At 42.8% G+C, this 22,222-nt stretch overlaps 1 protein-coding gene across 1 annotated transcript in view; it reads right to left on the minus strand.

Annotated features, from left to right (window-relative positions):
* Positions 1–1,159: 1,159 nt before the first annotated feature.
* sb:cb288 overlaps positions 1,160–22,222 on the minus strand; it is a 38,358-nt gene continuing 17,295 nt past the window's right edge. Inside the window, exons 5-6 of the mRNA XM_034170745.1 lie at positions 11,964–12,011; positions 1,160–1,216 (exon numbers count right to left, since the gene is read on the minus strand). Coding sequence (XP_034026636.1) covers positions 1,168–1,216; positions 11,964–12,011 — 97 coding nt within the window. The 3' untranslated portion in view covers positions 1,160–1,167. The remainder of the gene's footprint in view (positions 1,217–11,963; positions 12,012–22,222) is intronic.

Raw genomic sequence — 22,222 nt, forward strand, 5'->3', positions numbered from 1 at the left:
TGGGCCCCTCCCCAATCGGACCGGGAGTGACATGTTTAGCTGCATGTTCTCCCTGAATTGCTGGCTGTCTGAGTGGTGTCCAAAAAATGAGGTGGGCTTCATAGATAATGGGCAAAGCTTCTGGGGAAAACCTGGTCTTGTTAGGAGAGACGGCATCCATCCCACTTTGGATGGAGCAGCTCTCATTTCTAGAAATCTGGCCAATTTTCTTAAATCCTCCAAACCGTGACTATCCAGGGTTGGGACCAGGAAGCAGAGTTGTAGTCTTACACACCTCTCTGCAGCTTCTCTCCCCCTGCCATCCCCTCATTACCCCATCCCTGTAGAGACGGTGCCTGCTCCCAGACCACCAACAACCAGTAAAAATCTATTTAAGCATAAAAATTCAAAAAGAAAAAATAATATAGCACCTTCAACTGCACCACAGACTAAAACAGTTAACTGTGGTCTATTAAACATTAGATCTCTCTCTTCTAAGTCCCTGTTCAGAAGAAGTTTTTTTTCAGAATCAGAAGAAGTTTATTGCCATTGCCAGTGAACAGATTCACAGACTAGGAATTTGCTTCGGTACAATGGTGCAACATTAAGAAGAGATAAAATGTTAAGATAAATATAACATATGTGTCAAAATAAGATAAAATATAAGATAAAAAAAGAAAAGAAATATGAAATATGAAAGGCTGTGTGCAACAGAAAACAGAGAACAGAAAAACAGTGTAGTGGGAGGAGTGCAATTAAAACCAAAGTACACTGTCTAAAGTGACCCGTGATAAATGATAAAGTGACAGAGTTAAGCTTAAGGTGACTGGGTTATGAGGGTTCATGAGTCTAACGGCAGAGGGAAGAAACTGTTCTTATGGCAGGAGGTTCGGGTCCGGATGGACCGTAGCCTCCTGCCTGAGGGGAGTGGTTGAACAGACCGTGTGCAGGGTGAGAAGGGTCAGCTGTGATCCGACCTGCTCGGCCCAGAGTCCTGGAGAGGTGCAGGTCGTGGAGAGATGGAGGCTACAGCCGATCACCTTCTCAACAGAGGCCACAATGCACTGCAGTCTGTGTCTGTCCCTGGCTGTGGCCCGGCGTACCACACCGTGATGGAGGAGCAGAGGATGGACTCGATGATGGCCGTGTAGAACTGCACCATCAGCTGGACAGGTAGCTTGGCCTTCTTCAGCTGCCGCAGAAGTACATCCACTGCTGGGCCTTCTTGATGAGGGAGCTGATGGTAAATGATATAATAATGATCAACATATTGATTTATTCTGCCTTACAGAACCTGGGTTACAGCCAGGATGAATATGTTAGTTTAAATGAGTCAACACCCCCAGAGTCACACTAACTGCCAGAACGCTCGTAGCACGGGCCGAGGCGGAGGATTAGCAGCAATCTTCCACTCCAGCTATTAATTAATCAAAAACCAGACAGAGCTTTAATTCATTTGAAAGCTTGTCTCTTAGTCTGTCCATCCAAATTGGAAGTCTCAAAAACCAGTTTTATTTGTTATCTATCGTCCACCTGGTCGTTACTGTGAGTTTCTCTGTGAATTTTCGGACCTTTTGTCTGACTTAGTGCTTAGCTCAGATAAGATAATTATAGTGGGCGATTTTAACATCCACACAGATGCTGAGAATGACAGCCTCAACACTGTATTTAATCTATTGTTAGACTCGATTGGCTTTGCTCAAAATGTAAATGAGTCACCCACCACTTTAATCATACCTTAGATCTTGTTCTGACTTATGGTATGGAAATTGAAGACTTAACAGTATTCCCTGAAAACCCCCTTCTGTCTGATCCATTTCTTAATAACATTACATTTACTCTGATGGACTACCCAGCAGTGGGGAATAAGTTTCATTACACTAGAAGTCTTTCAGAAAGCGCTGTAACTAGGTTTAAGGATATGATTCCTTCTTTATGTTCTCTAATGCCATATACCAACACAGTGCAGAGTAGCTACCTAAACTCGTGAGTGAGATAGATTATCTCGTCAATAGTTTTATATCCTCATTGAGGAAACTTTGGATGCTGTAGCTCCTCTGAAAAAGAGAGCCTTAAATCAGAAGTGCTGACTCTGTGTATAACTCACAAACTCGCAGCTTAAAGCAGATAACCGTAAGTTGGAGAGGAAATGGCGTCTCACTATTTAGAAGATCTTCACTTAGCCTGGAAAAAGTCTGTTGCTCTATAAAAAGCCCTCTGTAAAGTCTAGGACATCTTAATACTCATCACTAATTGAAGAAAATAAGAACAACCCTAGTTTCTTTTCAGCACTGTAGCCAGGCTGACAGAGTCAGCGCTCTATTGAGCCGAGTATCCTTTAAACTTTAACTAGTAATGACTTCATGACTCTCTTTGCTAATAAAATTTTAACTATTAGAGAAAAAATGACTCATAACCATCCCAAAACACATATTGTTCTCTTTGGCTGCTTTCAGTGATGCCGGTATTTGGTTAGACTCTTTCTCTCCGATTGTTCTGTCTGAGTTATTTTCATTAGTTACTTCTTCCAAACTATCAACATGTCTATTAGACCCCATTCCTACCAGGCTGCTTAAGGAAGCCCTACCATTAATTAATGCTCCGATCTTAAATATGATCAATCTGTCTTTATTAGTTGGCTATGTACCACAGGCTTTTAAGGTGGCAGTAATTAACCATTACTTAAAAAGCCATCACTTGACCCAGCAATCTTAGCTAATTATAGGCCAATCTCCAACCTTCCTTTTCTCTCAAAATTCTTGAAAGGGTAGTTGTAAAACAGCTAACTGATCATCTGCAGAGGAATGGTCTATTTGAAGAGTTTCAGTCAGGGTTTAGAATTCATCATAGTACAGAAACAGCATTAGTGAAGGTTACAAATGATCTTCTTATGGCCTCAGACAGTGGACACATCTCTGTGCTTGTTCTGTTAGACCTCAGTGCTGCTTTTGATACTGTTGACCATAAAATTTTATTACAGAGATTAGAGCATGCCATAGGTATTAAGGGCACTGCGCTGCGGTGGTTTGAATCATATTTATCTAATAGATTACAATTTGCTCATGTAAATGGGGAATCTTCTTCACAGACTAAGGTTAATTATGGAGTTCCACAAGGTTCTGTGCTAGGACCAATTTTATTCACTTTATACATGCTTCCTTTAGGCAGTATTATTAGACAGCATTGTTTAAATTTTCATTGTTACGCAGATGATACCCAGCTTTATCTATCCATGAAGCCAGAGGACACACACCATTCAGCTGAACTGCAGGATTGTCTTACAGACATAAAGACATGGATGACCTCTAATTTCCTGCTTTTAAACTCAGATAAAACTGAAGTTATTGTACTTGGCCCCACAAATCTTAGAAACATGGTGTCTAACCAGATCCTTACTCTGGATGGCATTACCCTGACCTCTAGTAATACTGTGAGAAATCTTGGAGTCATTTTTGATCAGGATATGTTATTCATGCGCATATTAAACAAATATGTAGGCCTGCTTTTTGCATTTGCGCAATATCTCTAAAATTAGAAAGGTCTTGTCTCAGAGTGATGCTGAAAAACTAATTCATGCATTTATTTCCTCTAGGCTGGACTATTGTAATTCATTATTATCAGATTGTCCTAAAAGTTCCCTGAAAGCCTTCAGTTAATTCAAAATGCTGCAGCTAGAGTGCTGACAGGGACTAGAAGGAGAGAGCATATCTCACCCATATTGGCCTCTCTTCATTGGCTTCCTGTTAATTCTAGAATAGAATTTAAAATTCTTCTTCTTACTTATAAGGTTTTGAATAATCAGGTCCCATCTTATCTTAGGGACCTCATAGTACCATATCACCCCAATAGAGCACTTCGCTCTCAGACTGCAGGCTTACTTGTAGTTCCTAGGGTTTGTAAGAGTAGAATGGGAGGCAGAGCCTTCAGCTTTCAGGCTCCTCTCCTCTGGAACCAGCTCCCAATTCGGATCAGGGAGACAGACACCCTCTCTACTTTTAAGATTAGGCTTAAAACTTTCCTTTTTGCTAAAGCTTATAGATAGGGCTGGATCGGGTGACCCTGAACCATCCCTTAGTTATGCTGCTATAGACTTCTTAGACTGCTGGGGGGTTCCCATGATGCACTGAGTGTTTCTTTCTCTTTTTGCTCTGTATGCACCACTCTGCATTTAATCATTAGTGATTGATCTCTGCTCCCCTAAACAGCATGTCTTTTTCCTGGTTCTCTCCCTCAGCCCCAACCAGTCCCAGCAGAAGACTGCCCCTCCCTGAGCCTGGTTCTGCTGGAGGTTTCTTCCTGTTAAAAGGGAGTTTTTTCCTTCCCACTGTCGCCAAGTGCTTGCTCACAGGGGGTCGTTTTGGACCGTTGGGGTTTTTCCGTAATTATGGTATGGCTTTGCCTTACAATATAAAGCGCCTTGGGGCAACTGTTTGTTGTGATTTGGCGCTATATAAATAAAATTGATTTGATTTGATTTTCCATAACTTCATACTGTGGCTGATCAGCTTTATGCCTCTGTAGTTACTGCAGCTCTGCACATCACCCTTGTTCTTGAAAATAGGAACCAGCACACTTCGTCTCCACTCCTCAGGCATCCTCTCACTTTCCAAGATTTTATTAAACAATCTGGTTAGAAACTCTACTGCCATCTCTCCTAGACATTTCCATGCCTCCACTGAATGTCATCTGGACCAACTGCCTTTCCACTCTTCATCCTCTTCATAGCAGCCCTCACTTCTTCTTGCTAATCTGTTGTACTTCCTGATATACTCTCACCACATCATCCCAGCTTTTTCTCTCGCTCATTTTCTTTATTCATCAGCTCTTCAAAATATTCCCTCCACCTTCTCAGCACACACTCCTCACCTCTCAGCACATTACCATGTGCATCTTTACCACCCTAACCTGCTGTACATCCTCTCCAGCTCTGTCCCTTGGCTGGCCAATCGGTACAAGTCCTTTTCTCCTCCTTCCTTACTATTCAACTTCTTGTACAGCTCGCAATATGCCTTTTCCTTTGCTTTTGCTACTTCTCTTTTCGCCTTACGCCACATCTCCTTGTACTCCTGTCTACTTTCTTCATCTCTCCAACTATCCCAAAACTTTTTCGCCAACCTCTTTCTCCTTATGCTTTCCTGGACCTCTTCATTCCACCACCAAGTCTCCTTGTCTTCCTTCCACTGTCCAGATGTCACACCCAGTACTGTCCTAGCTGTTTCCCTCACCACATCTGCAGTACGTTTCCAGTTGTCCAAAATTGCTTCCACTCCAACCAGTGCTTCTCTCACCTGCTCGCTAAATTTCACACAACAGTCTTCCTCCTTCAGCTTCCACCATCTGATCCTTTGTTGAGCTCTCACTCTCTTCTTCTTCTTTACCTCTAAAGTCAACCTACAAACAACCATCCTATGCTGTCTAGTGACACTCTCTCTGCCACCACCTTACAGTCTCTAATTTCTTTTAGCTTGCATCTCCTATAAAGAATGTAGTCCACCTGTGTGCACCTTCCTCCACTCTTATATGTTACCCTGTGCTCCTCCCTTTTCTTAAAGTAGGTATTTACCACAGCCATTTCCATCCTTTTTGCAAAATCAACTACCATCTGTCCTTCCCCATTCCTATCCTTGATACCATAGCTACCCCTTACTTCCTCATCACTTCTGTTCCCTTCACCACCATGCCCATTGAAGTCTGCTCCTATCACCACTCTTTCATGCTGGGGCACACTCTCCACCACCTCATCTAACACACTCCAGAAATCTTCTTTCTCCTTCATCTCACAACCTACCTGTGGGGCATATGCACTGATGATATTCATCATCACCCCTTCAATTTCCAACTACACACTCATCACCCTGTCACACACTCGCTTAACCTCCAACACACTTTTAACATTCTCTTCCTTTAAAATGACCCCAACACCATTTCTCTTCCGTCCTCACCATGGTACAACAACTTGTACCCACCGCCGATGCTCCTGCTCTTACTTCCCTTCCACTTGGTCTCTTGCACACACAATATGTCTACCATTCTCCTCTCCATCATATCAGCCAGCTCTCTCCCTTTACCAGTCATACTACCAACATTCAAAGTCCCCACTCTCATTTCCACCCTTCTAATTTTCTTCTCCCGCTGTTTGTGGCAACGTTTTCCTCCTCTTCTTCGTCGTCTTCGCCCAGCAGTAGCCCAATTTCAACCGGCACCCTGTTGGGCAACAGCACCGGTGCCGGACATTGTTAACCCGGGCCGCAACCGATCTGGTATGGGAATTCGATTCTTAGTCTGCATAATGACTGCCAGAATAGACTCCAGCCCCCTGTGACCCTTAACTGGAATAAACAGTTTAGAAATGGATGGATGGATAGTCGGGTAATAACTAGTCATAACCAAATTATTACGACTAGTTGTCCCAACCCTAACTTTAGTAGGCCAACATCTAACATGGCTATAACTTGTAGGCTCACTGATGTTAGTCTGGGGTGTAATATCAGTTATCAAGTTGTTCACCAATGAATATGGCTTTATACATCCTGAAGAAAACCATACACCTTGAGGCCGAAGGTGTAGGGTGTATGGTTTATATCCGCCTACCCAGGATACTCCCCCACTTACATCTATGCAAAGCAAGCCAGCTGCAGTATCTGTTGTTTCACCCTAACTCAGACATAGACGAGACTGGCGCAGTGGAACATTTTGTTGAAAGTACAAGACAGGTCCACAGGTATTTGCACAAGCATACATTTTCATGCAAATATGACTGTGACGAATAGTTGATACCTACAGTAGTGTTCAGAATAATAGTAGTGCTATGTGACTAAAAAGATTAATCCAGGTTTTGAGTACATTTCTTATTGTTACATGGGAAACAAGGTACCAGTAGATTCAGTAGATTCTCACAAATTCAACAAGACCAAGCATTCATGATATGCACACGCTTAAGGCTATGAAACTGGGCTATTAGTAAAAAAAAAAGTAGAGAAGGGGGTGTTCACAATAATAGTAGCATCTGCTGTTGACGCTACAAAGTCAAAACTATTATGTTCAAACTGCTTTTTTAGCAATCCTGTGAATCACTAAATTAGTATTTAGTTGTATAACCACAGTTTTTCATGATTTCTTCACATCTGCGAGGCATTAATTTTGTTTGTTTGGAACCAAGATTTTGCTTGTTTACTAGTGTGCTTGGGGTCATTGTCTTGTTGAAACACCCATTTCAAGGGCATGTCCTCTTCAGCATAAGGCAACATGACCTCTTCAAGTATTTTGACATATCCAAACTGATCCATGTACCTGGTATGCGATATATAGGCCCAACACCATAGTAGGAGAAACATGCCCATATCATGATGCTTGCACCACCATGCTTCACTGTCTTTACTGTGAACTGTGGCTTGAATTCAGAGTTTGGGGGTTGTCTCACAAACTGTCTGCGGCCCTTGGACCCAAAGGAACAATTTTACTCTCATCAGTCCACAAAAATATTCCTCCATTTCTCTTTAGGCCAGTTGATGTGTTCTTTGGCAAATTGTAACCTCTTCTGCGCATGTCTTTTATTTAACAGAGGGACTTTGTGGGGGATTCTTGCAAATAAATTAGCTTCACACAGGCATTTTCTAACTGTCACAGCACTTACAGGTAACTCCAGACTGTATTTGATCATCCTGGAGCTGATCAATGGGTGAGCCTTTGCCATTCTGGTTATTCTTCTATCCATTTTGATGGTTGTTTTCCCCTTTATTCCACGCATCTCTGTTTTTTTTTTTTTTTGTCCATTTTAAAGCATTGGAGATCATTGTAGATGAACAGCCTATCATTTTTTGCACCTGCGTATAAGTTTTTCCCCTCTCCAGTCAACTTTTAAATCAAACTACGCTGTTCTTCTGAACAATGTCTTGAACGTCCCATTTTTCCTGAGGCTTTCAAAGAGAAAAGCATGTTCAACAGGTGCTGGCTTCATCCTTAAATAGGGGACACCTGATTCACACCTGTTTGTTCCAAAAAATTGACGAACTCACTGACTGAATGCCACACTACTATTATTGTGAACACCCCCTTTTCTACTTTTTTCTTTACTAGTAGCCCAATTTCATAGCCTTAAGAGTGTGCATATCATGAATGCTTGGTCTTGTTGGATTTGTGAGAATGTATTGAATCTACTGGTACCTTGTTTCCCATGTAACAATAAGAAATATACTCAAAAGCTGGATTAATCTTTAGTCACATAGCACTACTATTATTCTGAACACTACTGTATGTACATACAAGACGGTACCAGATTTCAGCTGACCCAAGGCCCATCACATTTCATTCTCATACTGATATGTTATTCTGTTTTGAATTAAGCCTTGATGATGAATTCTTCCAAGTTTAACCACATTCCAAGATTCCCAGCACACACACAAGTAAATCAGCAGTGCACTGTGCTCTGCAGACGTTGTGGCTCTAGTTCTGAAAACCAACACAAGTCTGCTGTGAATGAGTCAAGTCCTTTGTGAGTGAGATCGTCAATCATTAAACAGGTGGTTCAGAGTGTGACACCATGCACGAGGCCCGCAGAAGGTCAGTGAGTTTACAGCTTTGTGTCACTTTTAATGTCCGATTTTGCATGTAATTTGTGGCACAGCAGCGCAGGGCAAAGACTAAGTAAACTTATGCAGTTGTAAAAATGTAATTTGAATACTAACATTTAAATTCCTAAACAAAATCCGCTTGACTTGTAGCCTGGCATTCAAGTGAATGGGTCTGGTTTACCAAGATACTGGACTTGCCAAATGCCGTCAAGTTTTTGGTTCCCTAGACTAGTGATAAAGTTGTTTTCAAATCAGCATCCTAATTAGTGTAGCCATACATCAATGTCATCTCTGCCCTCAGCGGCTCCACGGCAACAAGGCTGGTAACACTCCTGCAAAGCCCCCCCCCGAGAACAAAGATGCAGCCCTCAAGGATCACCTCCTCAAAATCGTTGAACTGTCAGATGCTGAAAGGGCCAGCAGGCACGTGCCATGCATGTTTGAATGTTGAACTTGTCTCCTTTTATTGCTACCGACTCGGTTTCTACAACAGCATGATTTTTGTACAGGTGTGCCTTAGGCTGGCCACAATAAAAGGCCACACTAAAATGTGCAGTTTTGCTTTATTGGGAGTGTGGGGGGGGGGGGGGGGGGGTTGTCAGAAAATCAATCAGTATCTGGTGCAAGACATCTCTTTCACATAGAATTGATCAGCAGCCAGGCGCCATCGAATGTGCGCAGTTGCCCACTCAAGTCTGTTACAACGATGAACTGCAGTCAGGTCAAGACCCCGATGAGGGCGGTGAGCATGCAGATGAGCTTCCCTGAGATGGTTTTTGACAGTTTGTGCAGAAATTCTTTGGTTCTGCACACCGATTGTTGCAGCGGCTGGCCGGATGGCTGGTCTCAGATAATCTTGGAGGTGAACATGCTGGATGTGGAGGTTCTGGGCTAGTGTGGTTACACACGGTCTGCGGTTATGAGGCCGGTTAGATGTACTACCAAATTCTCTGAAATGCCTTTAGAGACAGCTTATGGTAGAGAAATGAACATTCAAATCGCGGACAACAGCTCTGGTGGGCATTCCTGCAGTCAATATGCCAGTTGCACGCTTCCTCAAAACTTACGACATCTGTGGCATTGTGCTGTGATAAAAATAGGCCTTTTGTGTATATAGAAAATGTTTTAGATCAGCTCATGAAAAATGAGTTCAGCTCATGAAAAATGGCAGAAAAAGCAAAAGTGGTGTATTTAAAGGGTCCCTGTCATGCCATGACGTTTTTACATATTCTTGAAGAATAAAAAAGCTTTTTCCACATGTTGTCTTTGTTTTGTTTACCATAAAATTACACTGAACAAGGATTTAGACATTTCGTTACCCATCTGCGAATTTGTATTTACCGCCTCTGAGTTGACCTACTTTATCGCTGCGACGGATGTGACGTCATGCGAGTAAATGTTTCGAAGCGATGCTGTTTACCAATACGGCAGACACGGACAGCGAAGGAATAGTGAGCGATTATAGCGAAGATTTAAGTGACATAGATTGTTTTTGAAGAAGATGAGGAAGTTTCTGATGAACGAAGCAACGGTGAAAATAATGAGAGGTTCCAGCCATATATTTTTGAGCCATACGCGACAGAAGACGAGGATGAAGCGCAGCTGTCGGGATGACAACAACAACAACGCTGTCAGATATAAGCTGCTTACAAAACACAGAATGGTTTGTTCACTCACCACCTTTTCTTATAAATGATCATTTATTCCTGGCATGGTGCGTTTGTGTATGAAAAAATTATTTCAGCACCAGAGCGTGCTTAAATTCAGGAGTTTGTTCTAAAACCACTGAAAATAAAGTTTATGTACATTCTGTATATATTTAAGCATTTATAAGTCAGTTTCTTGTGACTGCTAATTCTTCACATTTTATTCAAAGCAAATGATTGCAAATCTTAATCTGAAAAGCTGTAGACCCACATGGGATGGGGGAAAAAACAATTTCAAAATAAAAGAAAATTTTACTTCTATATCTGTTGTCAAATTTTATTAGGCATAATATTGTAGAAAAATGTTTATGCTAAATGGAGACTTTCCTGTCTAAAATACACATACAGAACATCTGTAATCATAAATTGTATCACATCTAATCTACTTTGAATGAACAGACGTCTGGAAAAAAATCAGGCTGTTCAGTTTACATGCATATGTATATTTGGAAAACACAAAAATGTCAATGTTCTGTTTTTTTTTTTCAGGTACTCATGTGAACACAGTCAGCCGACGCCACTCTGCAACTTTCTGCAACAAAAAAATTAGCATGGATTTATGTTAAAAAACCCCCCCCAAAAAAACTAAAGTCTCCTTGCAACTTCAGTTTTCTTCAGAAAATCTATCACTGCTTTGGCTGTGAACTGTGTTTGTTACCCTCTTAAGTTCCTCTCTCTCTGCAGAGTACTGGCTACATGTCAAGAGTACCTGCTTTACTGTTTCTGCCTCTCTACAGTATGGACACATCCCTGTCTCATGCTTCCCTGTTCAGTGCTGTGTGTCTTATTCTTAACCTGGTGAACCAGGTATTCTGGCACATGAATGAACTGATTTTTATAACTGCCCTTCTCTCCCTTATCCCATTTGTCTTGCTAAAGTTTCTGAGTACCATCTTTGATCATTGCTTTGAATTCTGACTTACCAATTGGGACCTGCACCTCTACTTGCTCTGCTGCAAGTGCCTGTCTTGCTAAATTGTCTGCCTTCTCATTGCCCGCAATGCCGGTATGAGCTGGAACCCAAGTGAAATGTAAAGTGAGTTTTAACTGAGTCAATCTAAAAATTAACTGAAAACTTCATCTAGAAGATCCTGTCTACATGCAGAATTCCCAGTCTGAATTCTCATCAAAGAGGACATAGAATCTGTACAAATCACAGGTTTATATGGCTTAACTTCTTCTAGCCACTGTAGCGCCATAATAATGGCCATCATTTCTGCAGAGAATATTGAGAGGTGATCTGAGGTCCTTTTCTGAAGTCAATATTTTGGAATGTATACAGCCACCCCTGTTTTACCTGATGGGTCTTTGGATGCATCTGTGTATATCTGTACTGCATCAACATACAAGATATCTAAATACTGTTGAACAGAAAAGGTTGTCTTGGCTATGTTTTTTTTTATTTTTTTATCTCCAGGTTAATTATAGGTGAGCAGAAGAACCAAGGTGGAACTGTGTTTAAGTTGGCAGTGTTATTGCAAGGCACTGTATTGATTCCCATATCATCTGCCTCTTTATGGTGAATGATCAAAAAAAAATGGGTGGTATTAGAAGGGACTTTTCATTCCCAATACTTTTGGATAATGGCACAGAGGCAGTAACCAGTGGGGAAAGAGCTGAGTTGCTTGCAAGATCTTTTTTTAAGACACATAGCTCACAAAGTCTTTCCAATGAGGAGTTAGCTCAAAGAAGGTTAGTCACACCTTACCAGAGTGGGTTCCATAAAGGAAGAACTGCTATGAATCCTGTGGTTTGCCTAGAAAACGTGGTACGCAAAGCACAGGTCAACAAAGAATCTGTTTTGGCAACCTTTTTCAATATAGAAAAAGCTTATGACATGTTATGGAAAGAAGGACTTTTACTGAAGTTAAATAAAATGGACATAGGTAACAAAATGTTTAACTGGATCAAAGATTTTTTAATGGGTAGAACCATAGAGGTCAGGGTGGGGTCAGAGACATCAAATACATATACAATAGAGAATGGCACTGTGTTGTTGCTGTCAAACCAGTTCAAGTGCCCAAGTGTCAGTTTGGCAGAGTCATAGACTGTCTTCCTGAAGTTGGCCAAAAGCTACCTCTACAGCTTCTTCAGCAGTTTCTCCAGCTGATCTACTAGGTTGGACACAAGGTTTTTCTTGGTTTCAAGGTCAGTGAGTCTCTGGACATCCAGCTTTGACTTGATGTCGGCTTTCTGATGTCTGTGCTTGTTGGCGATGGAAAAGGAGAGCCTGCTGCTCAGCAGCAGGTGGTCAGTCCAACAATCGTTTCCCCGCATTACCCTTGTAATGCGTACATCCTGGATGTCACGGCGCGTAGTGATCACATAGTTAATCATGTGCCAGTGTCTGGAAAGAGGGTGCATCCAGGTGGTCTTGTGAATTTCCGGTAGTTGGAACAGGGTGTTGGTGATGGTCAAGCCGTGCTCAGTGCAGAGTGTACGAGGTATCTTATAAAACTAACTGGCAGTTTTATAAAAAAAAAAAAACCTATATGGATTTGAATGACATGCAATTACACCAATCATGCTTGAACCCTCGTGCGCATGCGTGAGTTTTTTCACACGTGTCGGTGACATCATTTCCCTGTGGGCAGGCTTTGAGTGAGATGTGGTTCAGCCCTCTCGGCTGAATTCCTTTGTTTGAGATGCTGCTCGAGACGGCGCGCGTTGCTTTATCAAACTTTTTTCAGGACCTGTGAGGGATATCCGAGTGGACACTATTCGAGAAATTCAGCTGGTTTTTGGTGAAAAGTTTAACGGCTGATGAGAGATTATGGGGTGTTTGTCGCTTTAAGGACTTCCCACGGAGCGGGACGTCGCGCAGCGCTCCCAGGCGACGTCATCTGGCTGTTTCGAGCTGAAATCATCCTAATTTAAGGCTCTGTTGACCCAGGACGTCGTGAGAGAACAGAGAAGATTCAGAAGAGGCCAGCATGAGGAGTTTATGTGGACATTCCACTGTTAAAGGTCATTTTGTAATGAAAGAACGTGCACGCAAATTTGCCGAGTCGCTTCTGTGACGACGACGCAAATCTGTGTGCGCCGCGACAGGAAAAACACCTCCGTGTTGAAAACCATTTGTAAAATTCAGGCAGCTTTTGATGGCTTTCAACAAGTGAGTAACTGAGAAATTGTTTAACAGTTGGGCATGTTCCAACTTGCTCGTTAAGTTTTCCAACGGAGGTGTTTTTCCTGTCGCAACCCCCCGCGGTCGGGTGCGGCCCGACATGCGACTCTGCCCGCACGTTCTTTCATTACAAAATGACCTTTAACAGGGGAATGTCCACATAAACTCCTCATGCCGACTTCTTCTGAAAGTTCTCTTTTCTCTGACGACTTACTGGGTGCACAGAGCCTGAAATGTGGAAGTTTTCAACTTGAAACAGCGAGATGACACTGCCTCGGAGCGCAGATCGCCATCAGGCACCATGGGCCATCCTTAAAGCGACACTACCAGACCAAAATCTCTCATCAGCCGTTAAAATTTTCAACGAAAACCAGCTGAATTTATCGAATGGTGTCCACTCAGTTGTGCCTTACAGTTTTTGAAAAAAAATTTATCAAACAAAGCAGCAGTCTCTGAGCCATTCCTAAACAATGGAGGTTTACAAAAAAAAAAAAAAATCGACGAGAGGGTGGGCGTCTCCTCACTCAAAGCCTGACCACAGGAGAATGACATAACCGACAGGCGTGAAAAAACTCTTGCATGCCCACGAGGGTTTTTGAAAAAAATAATAAGGTCGGATACTTTTCTAATAGACCTCGTAAGAAGCAGTTGGCCATTGGAGTTCTCCTGTCCCACTCCATGTGGTCCAATAACATCTCGCCATGACTTGGAGTCTTTGCCCACACGGGCATTGAAGTCTCCTAGTAGCAGGAGCTTGTCTTCCTTTGGGACAGTGTGTACCAAGGTTGAAAGTTCCTGGTAGAACAACTCTTTCTGCTCTGGTGTGTACAACATGGTCGGGGCATACACACTGATAAGTGTCAGGTGTTTTTTTACCTATGAGGGGTGATCTCATAACCATTAGACAATCACTGATACCTTTTGGGAGAGACTCAAGACTCTTCACAAATGAGGTACGAATTGCAAAGCCGACTCCTGCTTCTCTCCATTCCTCCAGAGTCCTCCCTGACCAGAAAAAGGGATATCCAGCTCCAACCTCTGTGATTTCTCCAGTGTCTGCCAGGCACATTTCACTGAGAGCAGCAATATCGATGTTGTATTGCTGTTCTTGTCCTACTAGTGCTGTACGACGTTCTGGTCTGCTGGTATTCTTGTTGTCCATTAGAGTCCTGATGTTCCATGCTCCAATCCAAACAGCGGTTGTTGCGGGTCGATTTTGCATCCTGTGATGTTGTGTGCATTGTATTTCGACCGCGTTTGTAGATGTCCAGTCAGCTGCGGTGTGCTGAAAGGATGGGGGTGAGGCAAGCTTTCCTTAGGTCACCATTTCCAGACCCTTCCCATTGAGGGGAGGTGGGGGTGGCAGTGCTCTCCCTGAATAGGGCTGCTCCGTCACCAGAGTGGCTGCCAAACCCTAAGCTTGCCCCAGATGAGTGGAGGATGACCATCCTGCCCTGGCCACCTGAGTGCAGGTCCGTGACGAGCAGCTCCCAGTGCCATCTTACACCTGCCACCGTCGCCACTCGCTATCACCCCAGGACTTTGGAAGAGCAGAAGGAGGAGAGTTGTGAGAAAGAGGACACTGAATCCTGGAGACCATGGGTTTCCCAAGCACCACACCCCCCCTCAAGCCAAGCCGCTGTAGTCAAGAGGGATGCAGGACATAACATCTCAACCACGACTGGACTGCAGGAGCTGTCGGAAGGATGATGGAGTTCAACACCAAACCGCCCCGGGGCTCCACTCCTGTTTTTTTTTTTTTTTTTGTAGCCTTTGCCTATAGAGGCACAACCTGCAAGGCAGCAGGTGCTTGGATTGGTAAGTGTCAGAGCGTGTCCACACACTGGTGGGTCACACACACTATACCTCTGGGGCTCCAACCTGCTCCGAGATCCCCCACAGTTTAGCCTGGGGCCGCAAGGTACCCATTTACCATGGTATTTGAACATCCTGCGATTTTGCAAGTTCTCCCACTTAGAAATCATGGAGGGGTCTGAAATTTTCATCTTAGGTGCATGTCCACTGTGAGAGACATAATCTAAAAAAAAAAAAAAAAAAAAAAAAAAAATCCGGAAATCACAATGTATGATTTTTTTAATAATTTATTTGTATGTTACTGCTGCAAATAAGTATTTGAACACCTGTGAAAATCAATCAATCAATCAATCAATTTTTTTATATAGCGCCAAATCACAACAAACAGTTGCCCCAAGGCGCTTTATATTGTAAGGCAAGGCCATACAATAATTATGTAAAACCCCAACGGTCAAAACGACCCCCTGTGAGCAAGTACTTGGCTACAGTGGGAAGGAAAAACTCCCTTTTAACAGGAAGAAACCTCCAGCAGAACCAGGCTCAGGGAGGGGCAGTCTTCTGCTGGGACTGGTTGGGGCTGAGGGAGAGAACCAGGAAAAAGACATGCTGTGGAGGGGAGCAGAGATCGATCACTAATGATTAAATGCAGAGTGGTGCATACAGAGCAAAAAGAGAAAGAAACAGTGCATCATGGGAACCCCCCAGCAGTCTACGTCTATAGCAGCATAACTAAGGGATGGTTCAGGGTCACCTGATCCAGCCCTAACTATAAGCTTTAGCAAAAAGGAAAGTTTTAAGCCTAATCTTAAAAGTAGAGAGGGTGTCTGTCTCCCTGATCTGAATTGGGAGCTGGTTCCACAGGAGAGGAGCCTGAAAGCTGAAGGCTCTGCCTCCCATTCTACTCTTACAAACCCTAGGAACTACAAGTAAGCCTGCAGTCTGAGAGCGAAGCGCTCTATTGGGGTGATATGGTACTACGAGGTTCCTAAGATAAGATGGGACCTGATTATTCAAAACCTTATAAGTAAGAAGAAGAATTTTAAATTCTATTCTAGAATTAACAGGAAGCCAATGAAGAGAGGCCAATATGGGTGAGATATGCTCTCTCCTTCTAGTCCCCGTCAGTACTCTAGCTGCAGCATTTTGAATTAACTGAAGGCTTTTTAGGGAACTTTTAGGACAACCTGATAATAATGAATTACAATAGTCCAGCCTAGAGGAAATAAATGCATGAATTAGTATTTCAGCATCACTCTGAGACAAGACCTTTCTGATTTTAGAGATATTGCGTAAATGCAAAAAAGCAGTCCTACATATTTGTTTAATATGCGCTTTGAATGACATATCCTGATCAAAAATGACTCCAAGATTTCTCACAGTATTACTAGAGGTCAGGGTAATGCCATCCACAGTAAGGATCTGGTTAGACACCATGTTTCTAAGATTTGTGGGGCCAAGTACAATAACTTCAGTTTATCTGAGTTTAAAAGCAGGAAATTAGAGGTCATCCATGTCTTTATGTCTGTAAGACAATCCTGCAGTTTAGCTAATTGGTGTGTGTCCTCTGGCTTCATGGATAGATAAAGCTGGGTATCATCTGCGTAACAATGAAAATTTAAGCAATACCGTCTAATAATACTGCCTAAGGGAAGCATGTATAAAGTGAATAAAATTGGTCCTAGCACAGAACCTTGTGGAACTCCATAATTAACTTTAGTCTGTGAAGAAGATTCCCCATTACATGAACAAATTGTAATCTATTAGACAAATATGATTCAAACCACCGCAGCGCAGTGCCTTTAATACCTATGGCATGCTCTAATCTCTGTAATAAAATTTTATGGTCAACAGTATCAAAAGCAGCACTGAGGTCTAACAGAACAAGCACAGAGATGAGTCCACTGTCCGAGGCCATAAGAAGATCATTTGTAACTTTCACTAATGCTGTTTCTGTACTATGATGAATTCTAAAACCTGACTGAAACTCTTCAAATAGACCATTCCTCTGCAGATGATCAGTTAGCTGTTTTACAACTACCCTTTCAAGAATTTTTGATAGAAAAGCAAGGTTGGAGATTGGCCTATAATTAGCTAAGATAGCTGGGTCAAGTGATGGCTTTTTAAGTAATGGTTTAATTACTGCCACCTTAAAAGCCTGTGGTACATAGCCAACAAACAAAGATAGATTGATCATATTTAAGATCGAAGCATTAAATAATGGTAGGGCTTCCTTGAGCAGCCTGGTAGGAATGGGGTCTAATAAACATGTTGATGGTTTGGATGAAGTAACTAATGAAAATAACTCAGAACAATCGGAGAGAAAGAGTCTAACCAAATACAGGCATCACTGAAAGCAGCCAAAGATAACGATACGTCTTTGGGATGGTTATGAGTAATTTTTTCTCTAATAGTTAAAATTTTGTTAGCAAAGAAAGTCATGAAGTCATTACTAGTTAAAGTTAATGGAATACTCGGCTCAATAGAGCTCTGACTCTTTGTCAGCCTGGCTACAGTGCTGAAAAGAAACCTGGGGTTGTTCTTATTTTCTTCAATTAGTGATGAGTAGAAAGATGTCCTAGCTTTACGGAGGGCTTTTTTATAGAGCAACAGACTCTTTTTCCAGGCTAAGTGAAGATCTTCTAAATTAGTGAGACGCCATTTCCTCTCCAACTTACGGGTTATCTGCTTTAAGCTACGAGTTTATGAGTTATACCACGGAGTCAGGCACTTCTGATTTAAAGCTCTCTTTTTTAGAGGAGCTACAGCATCCAAAGTTGTCTTCAATGAGGATGTAAAACTATTGACGAGATACTCTATCTCACTTACAGAGTTTAGGTAGCTACTCTGCACTGTGTTGGTATATGGCATTAGAGAACATAAAGAAGGAATCATATCCTTAAACCTAGTTACAGCGCTTTCTGAAAGACTTCTAGTGTAATGAAACTTATTCCCCACTGCTGGGTAGTCCATCAGAGTAAATGTAAATGTTATTAAGAAATGATCAGACAGAAGGGAGTTTTCAGGGAATACTGTTAAGTCTTCTATTTCCATACCATAAGTCAGAACAAGATCTAAGATATGATTAAAGTGGTGGGTGGACTCATTTACTTTTTGAGCAAAGCCGATAGAGTCTAATAATAGATTAAATGCAGTGTTGAGGCTGTCATTCTCAGCATCTGTGTGGATGTTAAAATCGCCCACTATAATTATCTTATCTGAGCTAAGCACTAAGTCAGACAAAAGGTCTGAAAATTCACAGAGAAACTCACAGTAAGGACCAGGTGGACGATAGATAATAAATAAAACTGGTTTTTGGGACTTCCAATTTGGATGGACAAGACTAAGAGTCAAGCTTTCAAATGAATTAAAGCTCTGTCTGGGTTTTTGATTAATTAATAAGCTGGAATGGAAGATTGCTGCTAATCCTCCGCCCCGGCCCGTGCTACGAGCATTCTGACAGTTAGTGTGACTCGGGGGTGTTGACTCATTTAAACTAACATATTCATCCTGCTGTAACCAGGTTTCTGTAAGGCAGAATAAATCAATATGTTGATCAATTATTATATCATTTACCAACAGGGACTTAGAAGAGAGAGACCTAATGTTTAATAGACCACATTTCACTGTTTTAGTCTGTGGTGCAGTTGAAGGTGCTATATTATTTTTTCTTTTTGAATTTTTATGCTTAAATAGATTTTTGCTGGTTATTGGTAGTCTGGGAGCAGGCACCGTCTCTACGGGGATGGGGTAATGAGGGGATGGCAGGGGGAGAGAAGCTGCAGAGAGGTGTGTAAGACTACAACTCTGCTTCCTGGTCCCAACCCTGGATAGTCACGGTTTGGAGGATTTAAGAAAATTGGCCAGATTTCTAGAAATGAGAGCTGCTCCATCCAAAGTGGGATGGATGCCGTCTCTCCTAACAAGACCAGGTTTTCCCCAGAAGCTTTGCCAATTATCTATGAAGCCATCCTCATTTTTTGGACACCACTCAGACAGCCAGCAATTCAAGGAGAACATGCGGCTAAACATGTCACTCCCGGTCTGATTGGGGAGGGGCCCAGAGAAAACTACAGAGTCCGACATTGTTTTTGCAAAGTTACACACCGATTTAATGTTAATTTTAGTGACCTCCGATTGGCGTAACCAGGTGTCATTACTGCCGACGTGAATTACAATCTTACCAAATTTACGCTTAGCCTTAGCCAGCAGTTTCAAATTTCCTTCAATGTCGCCTGCTCTGGCCCCCGGAAGACAATTGACTATGGTTGCTGGTGTCGCTAACTTCACATTTCGCAAAACAGAGTCGCCAATAACCAGAGTTTGATCCTCGGCGGGTGTGTCGTCGAGTGGGGAAAAACGGTTAGAGATGTGAACAGGTTGGCGGTGTACACGGGGCTTCTGTTTAGGGCTACGCTTCCTCCTCACAGTCACCCAGTCAGCCTGCTTTCCCGGCTGCTCGGGATCTGCCAGGGGGTAACTAACGGCGGCAAAGCTACCTTGGTCCGCACCAACTGCAGGGGCCTGGCTAGCTGTAGAATTTTCCACGGTGTGGAGCCGAGTCTCCAATTCGCCCAGCCTGGCCTCCAAAGCTACGAATAAGCTACACTTATTACAAGTACCGTTACTGCTAAAGGAGGCCGAGGAATAACTAAACATTTCACACCCAGAGCAGAAAAGTGCGGGAGAGACAGGAGAAGCCGCCATACTAAATCGGCTAAGAGCTAGTAGCTACGCTAAGCTAGCGGATTCCTAAAAACACGCAAAGTGAATAATGTGTAAATAATTTAGAGGTGATTCAGCAGAAGGAGTGCTTTAGTTAAGGCACGTAAAGATTACACTGGGAAACAAATCGTAATCTAGATAACTAGATCAATCTAACTGCGCAGATTAAACAACTAACAGATACAGAAAAACACCGCTGTGCTCCGGAACAGGAAGTGATACAATACCGCAGTGAGAGCCAACCAAAATCAATGTTAATATTTGGTACAGTAACCTTTGTTTGCAATTACAGAGGTCAAACGTTTCCTGTAGTTTTTCACCAGGTTTGCACACACTGCAGCAGGGATTTTGGTCCACTCCTCCATACAGATCTTCTCCAAATCTTTCAGGTTTGGAGTTTCAGCTCCCTCCAAATATTTTCTTTTGAGTTCAGGTCCGGAGACTGGCCAGGCCACTCCAGGACCTTGAAATGCTTCTTACGGAGCCCCTCCCTCTCATGTCAGTGAGAGCCAACCACCATCTCTCTACTGGTGGTTGGCTCTCACTGCGGTATTGTATCACTTCCTGTTCCGGAGCACAGCTGTGTTTTGCTGTATCTGTTAGCTGTTTAATCTGCGCAGTTAGATTGATCTAGTTAACTAGATAACGATTTGTTTCACAGTGTAATCTTCACGTGCCTTAACTAAAGCACTCCCTCTGCTGAATCACCTCTAAATTATTTACACATTATTCACTTTGTGTGTTTTTAGGAATCCGCTAGCTTAGCGCAGCTACTAGCTCTTAGCCGGTTTAGCATGGCGGCTTCTCCTGTCTCTCCCGCACTTTTCTGCTCTGGGTGTGAAATGTTTAGTTATTCCTCGGCCTCCTTTAGCAGTAATGGTACTTGTAATAAGTGTAGCTTATTCGTAGCTTTGGAGGCCAGGCTGGGCGAATTGGAGACTCGGCTCCGCACCTTGGAAAATCCTACAGCTAGCCAGGCCCCTGTAGTCGGTGTGGACCAAGGTAGCTTAGCCGCCGTTAGTTCCCCTCCGGCAGATCCTGAGCAGCCAGGAAAGCAGGCCGACTGGGTGACTGTGAGGAGGAAGCGTAGTCCTAAACAGAAGCCCCGTGTACGCCACCAACCCATTCACATCTCTAACCGTTTTTCCCCACTCGGCTACACACCTGCCGAGGATCAAACTCTGGTTATTGGCGACTCTGTTTTGAGAAATGTGAAGTTAGCGACATCAACAACCATAGTCAATTGTCTTCCGGGGGCCAGAGCAGGCGACATTGAAGGAAATTTGAAACTGCTGGCTAATGCTAAGCATAAATTTGGTAAGATTGTAATTCACGTCGGCAGTAATGACACCCGGTTACGCCAATTGGAGGTCACTATAATTAACATTGAATCGGTGTGTAACTTTGCTAAAACAATGTCGGACTCTGTAGTTTTCTCTGGGCCCCTCCCCAATCGGTCCGGGAGTGACATGTTTAGCCGCATGTTCTCCCTGAATTGCTGGCTGTCTGAGTGGTGTCCAAAAAATGAGGTGGGCTTCATAGATAATGGGCAAAGCTTCTGGGGAAAACCTGGTCTTGTTAGGAGAGACAGCATCCATCCCACTTTGGATGGAGCAGCTCTCATTTCTAGAAATCTGGCCAATTTTCTTAAATCCTCCAAACCGTGACTATCCAGGGTTGGGAACAGGAAGCAGAGTTGTAGTCTTACACACCTCTCTGCAGCTTCTCTCCCCCTGCCATCCCCTCATTACCCCATCCCCGTAGAGACGGTGCCTGCTCCCAGACCACCAACAACCAGTAAAAATCTATTTAAGCATAAAAATTCAAAAAGAAAAATAATATAGCACCTTCAACTGCTTAAGGATATGATTCCTTCTTTATGTTCTCCAATGCCATATACCAACACAGGGCAGAGTAGCTACCTAAACTCTGTGAGTGAGATAGAGTATCTCGTCAATAGTTTTATATCCTCATTGAGGACAACTTTGGATGCTGTAGCTCCTCTGAAAAAGAGAGCCTTAAATCAGAAGTGCCTGACTCCGTAGTATAACTCACAAGCTCGCAGCTTAAAACAGATAACCCGTAAGTTGGAGAGGAAATGGCGTCTCACTAATTTAGAAGATCTTCACTTAGCCTGGAAAAAGAGTCTGTTGCTCTATAAAAAAGCCCTCCGTAAAGCTAGGACATCTTACTACTCATCACTAATTGAAGAAAATAAGAACAACCCCAGGTTTCTTTTCAGCACTGTAGCCAGGCTGACAAAGAGTCAGAGCTCTATTGAGCCGAGTTTTCCTTTAACTTTA

This window comes from Thalassophryne amazonica, chromosome 5, assembly GCF_902500255.1.
Source record: "Thalassophryne amazonica chromosome 5, fThaAma1.1, whole genome shotgun sequence".
Classification (NCBI taxonomy): domain Eukaryota; kingdom Metazoa; phylum Chordata; class Actinopteri; order Batrachoidiformes; family Batrachoididae; genus Thalassophryne; species Thalassophryne amazonica.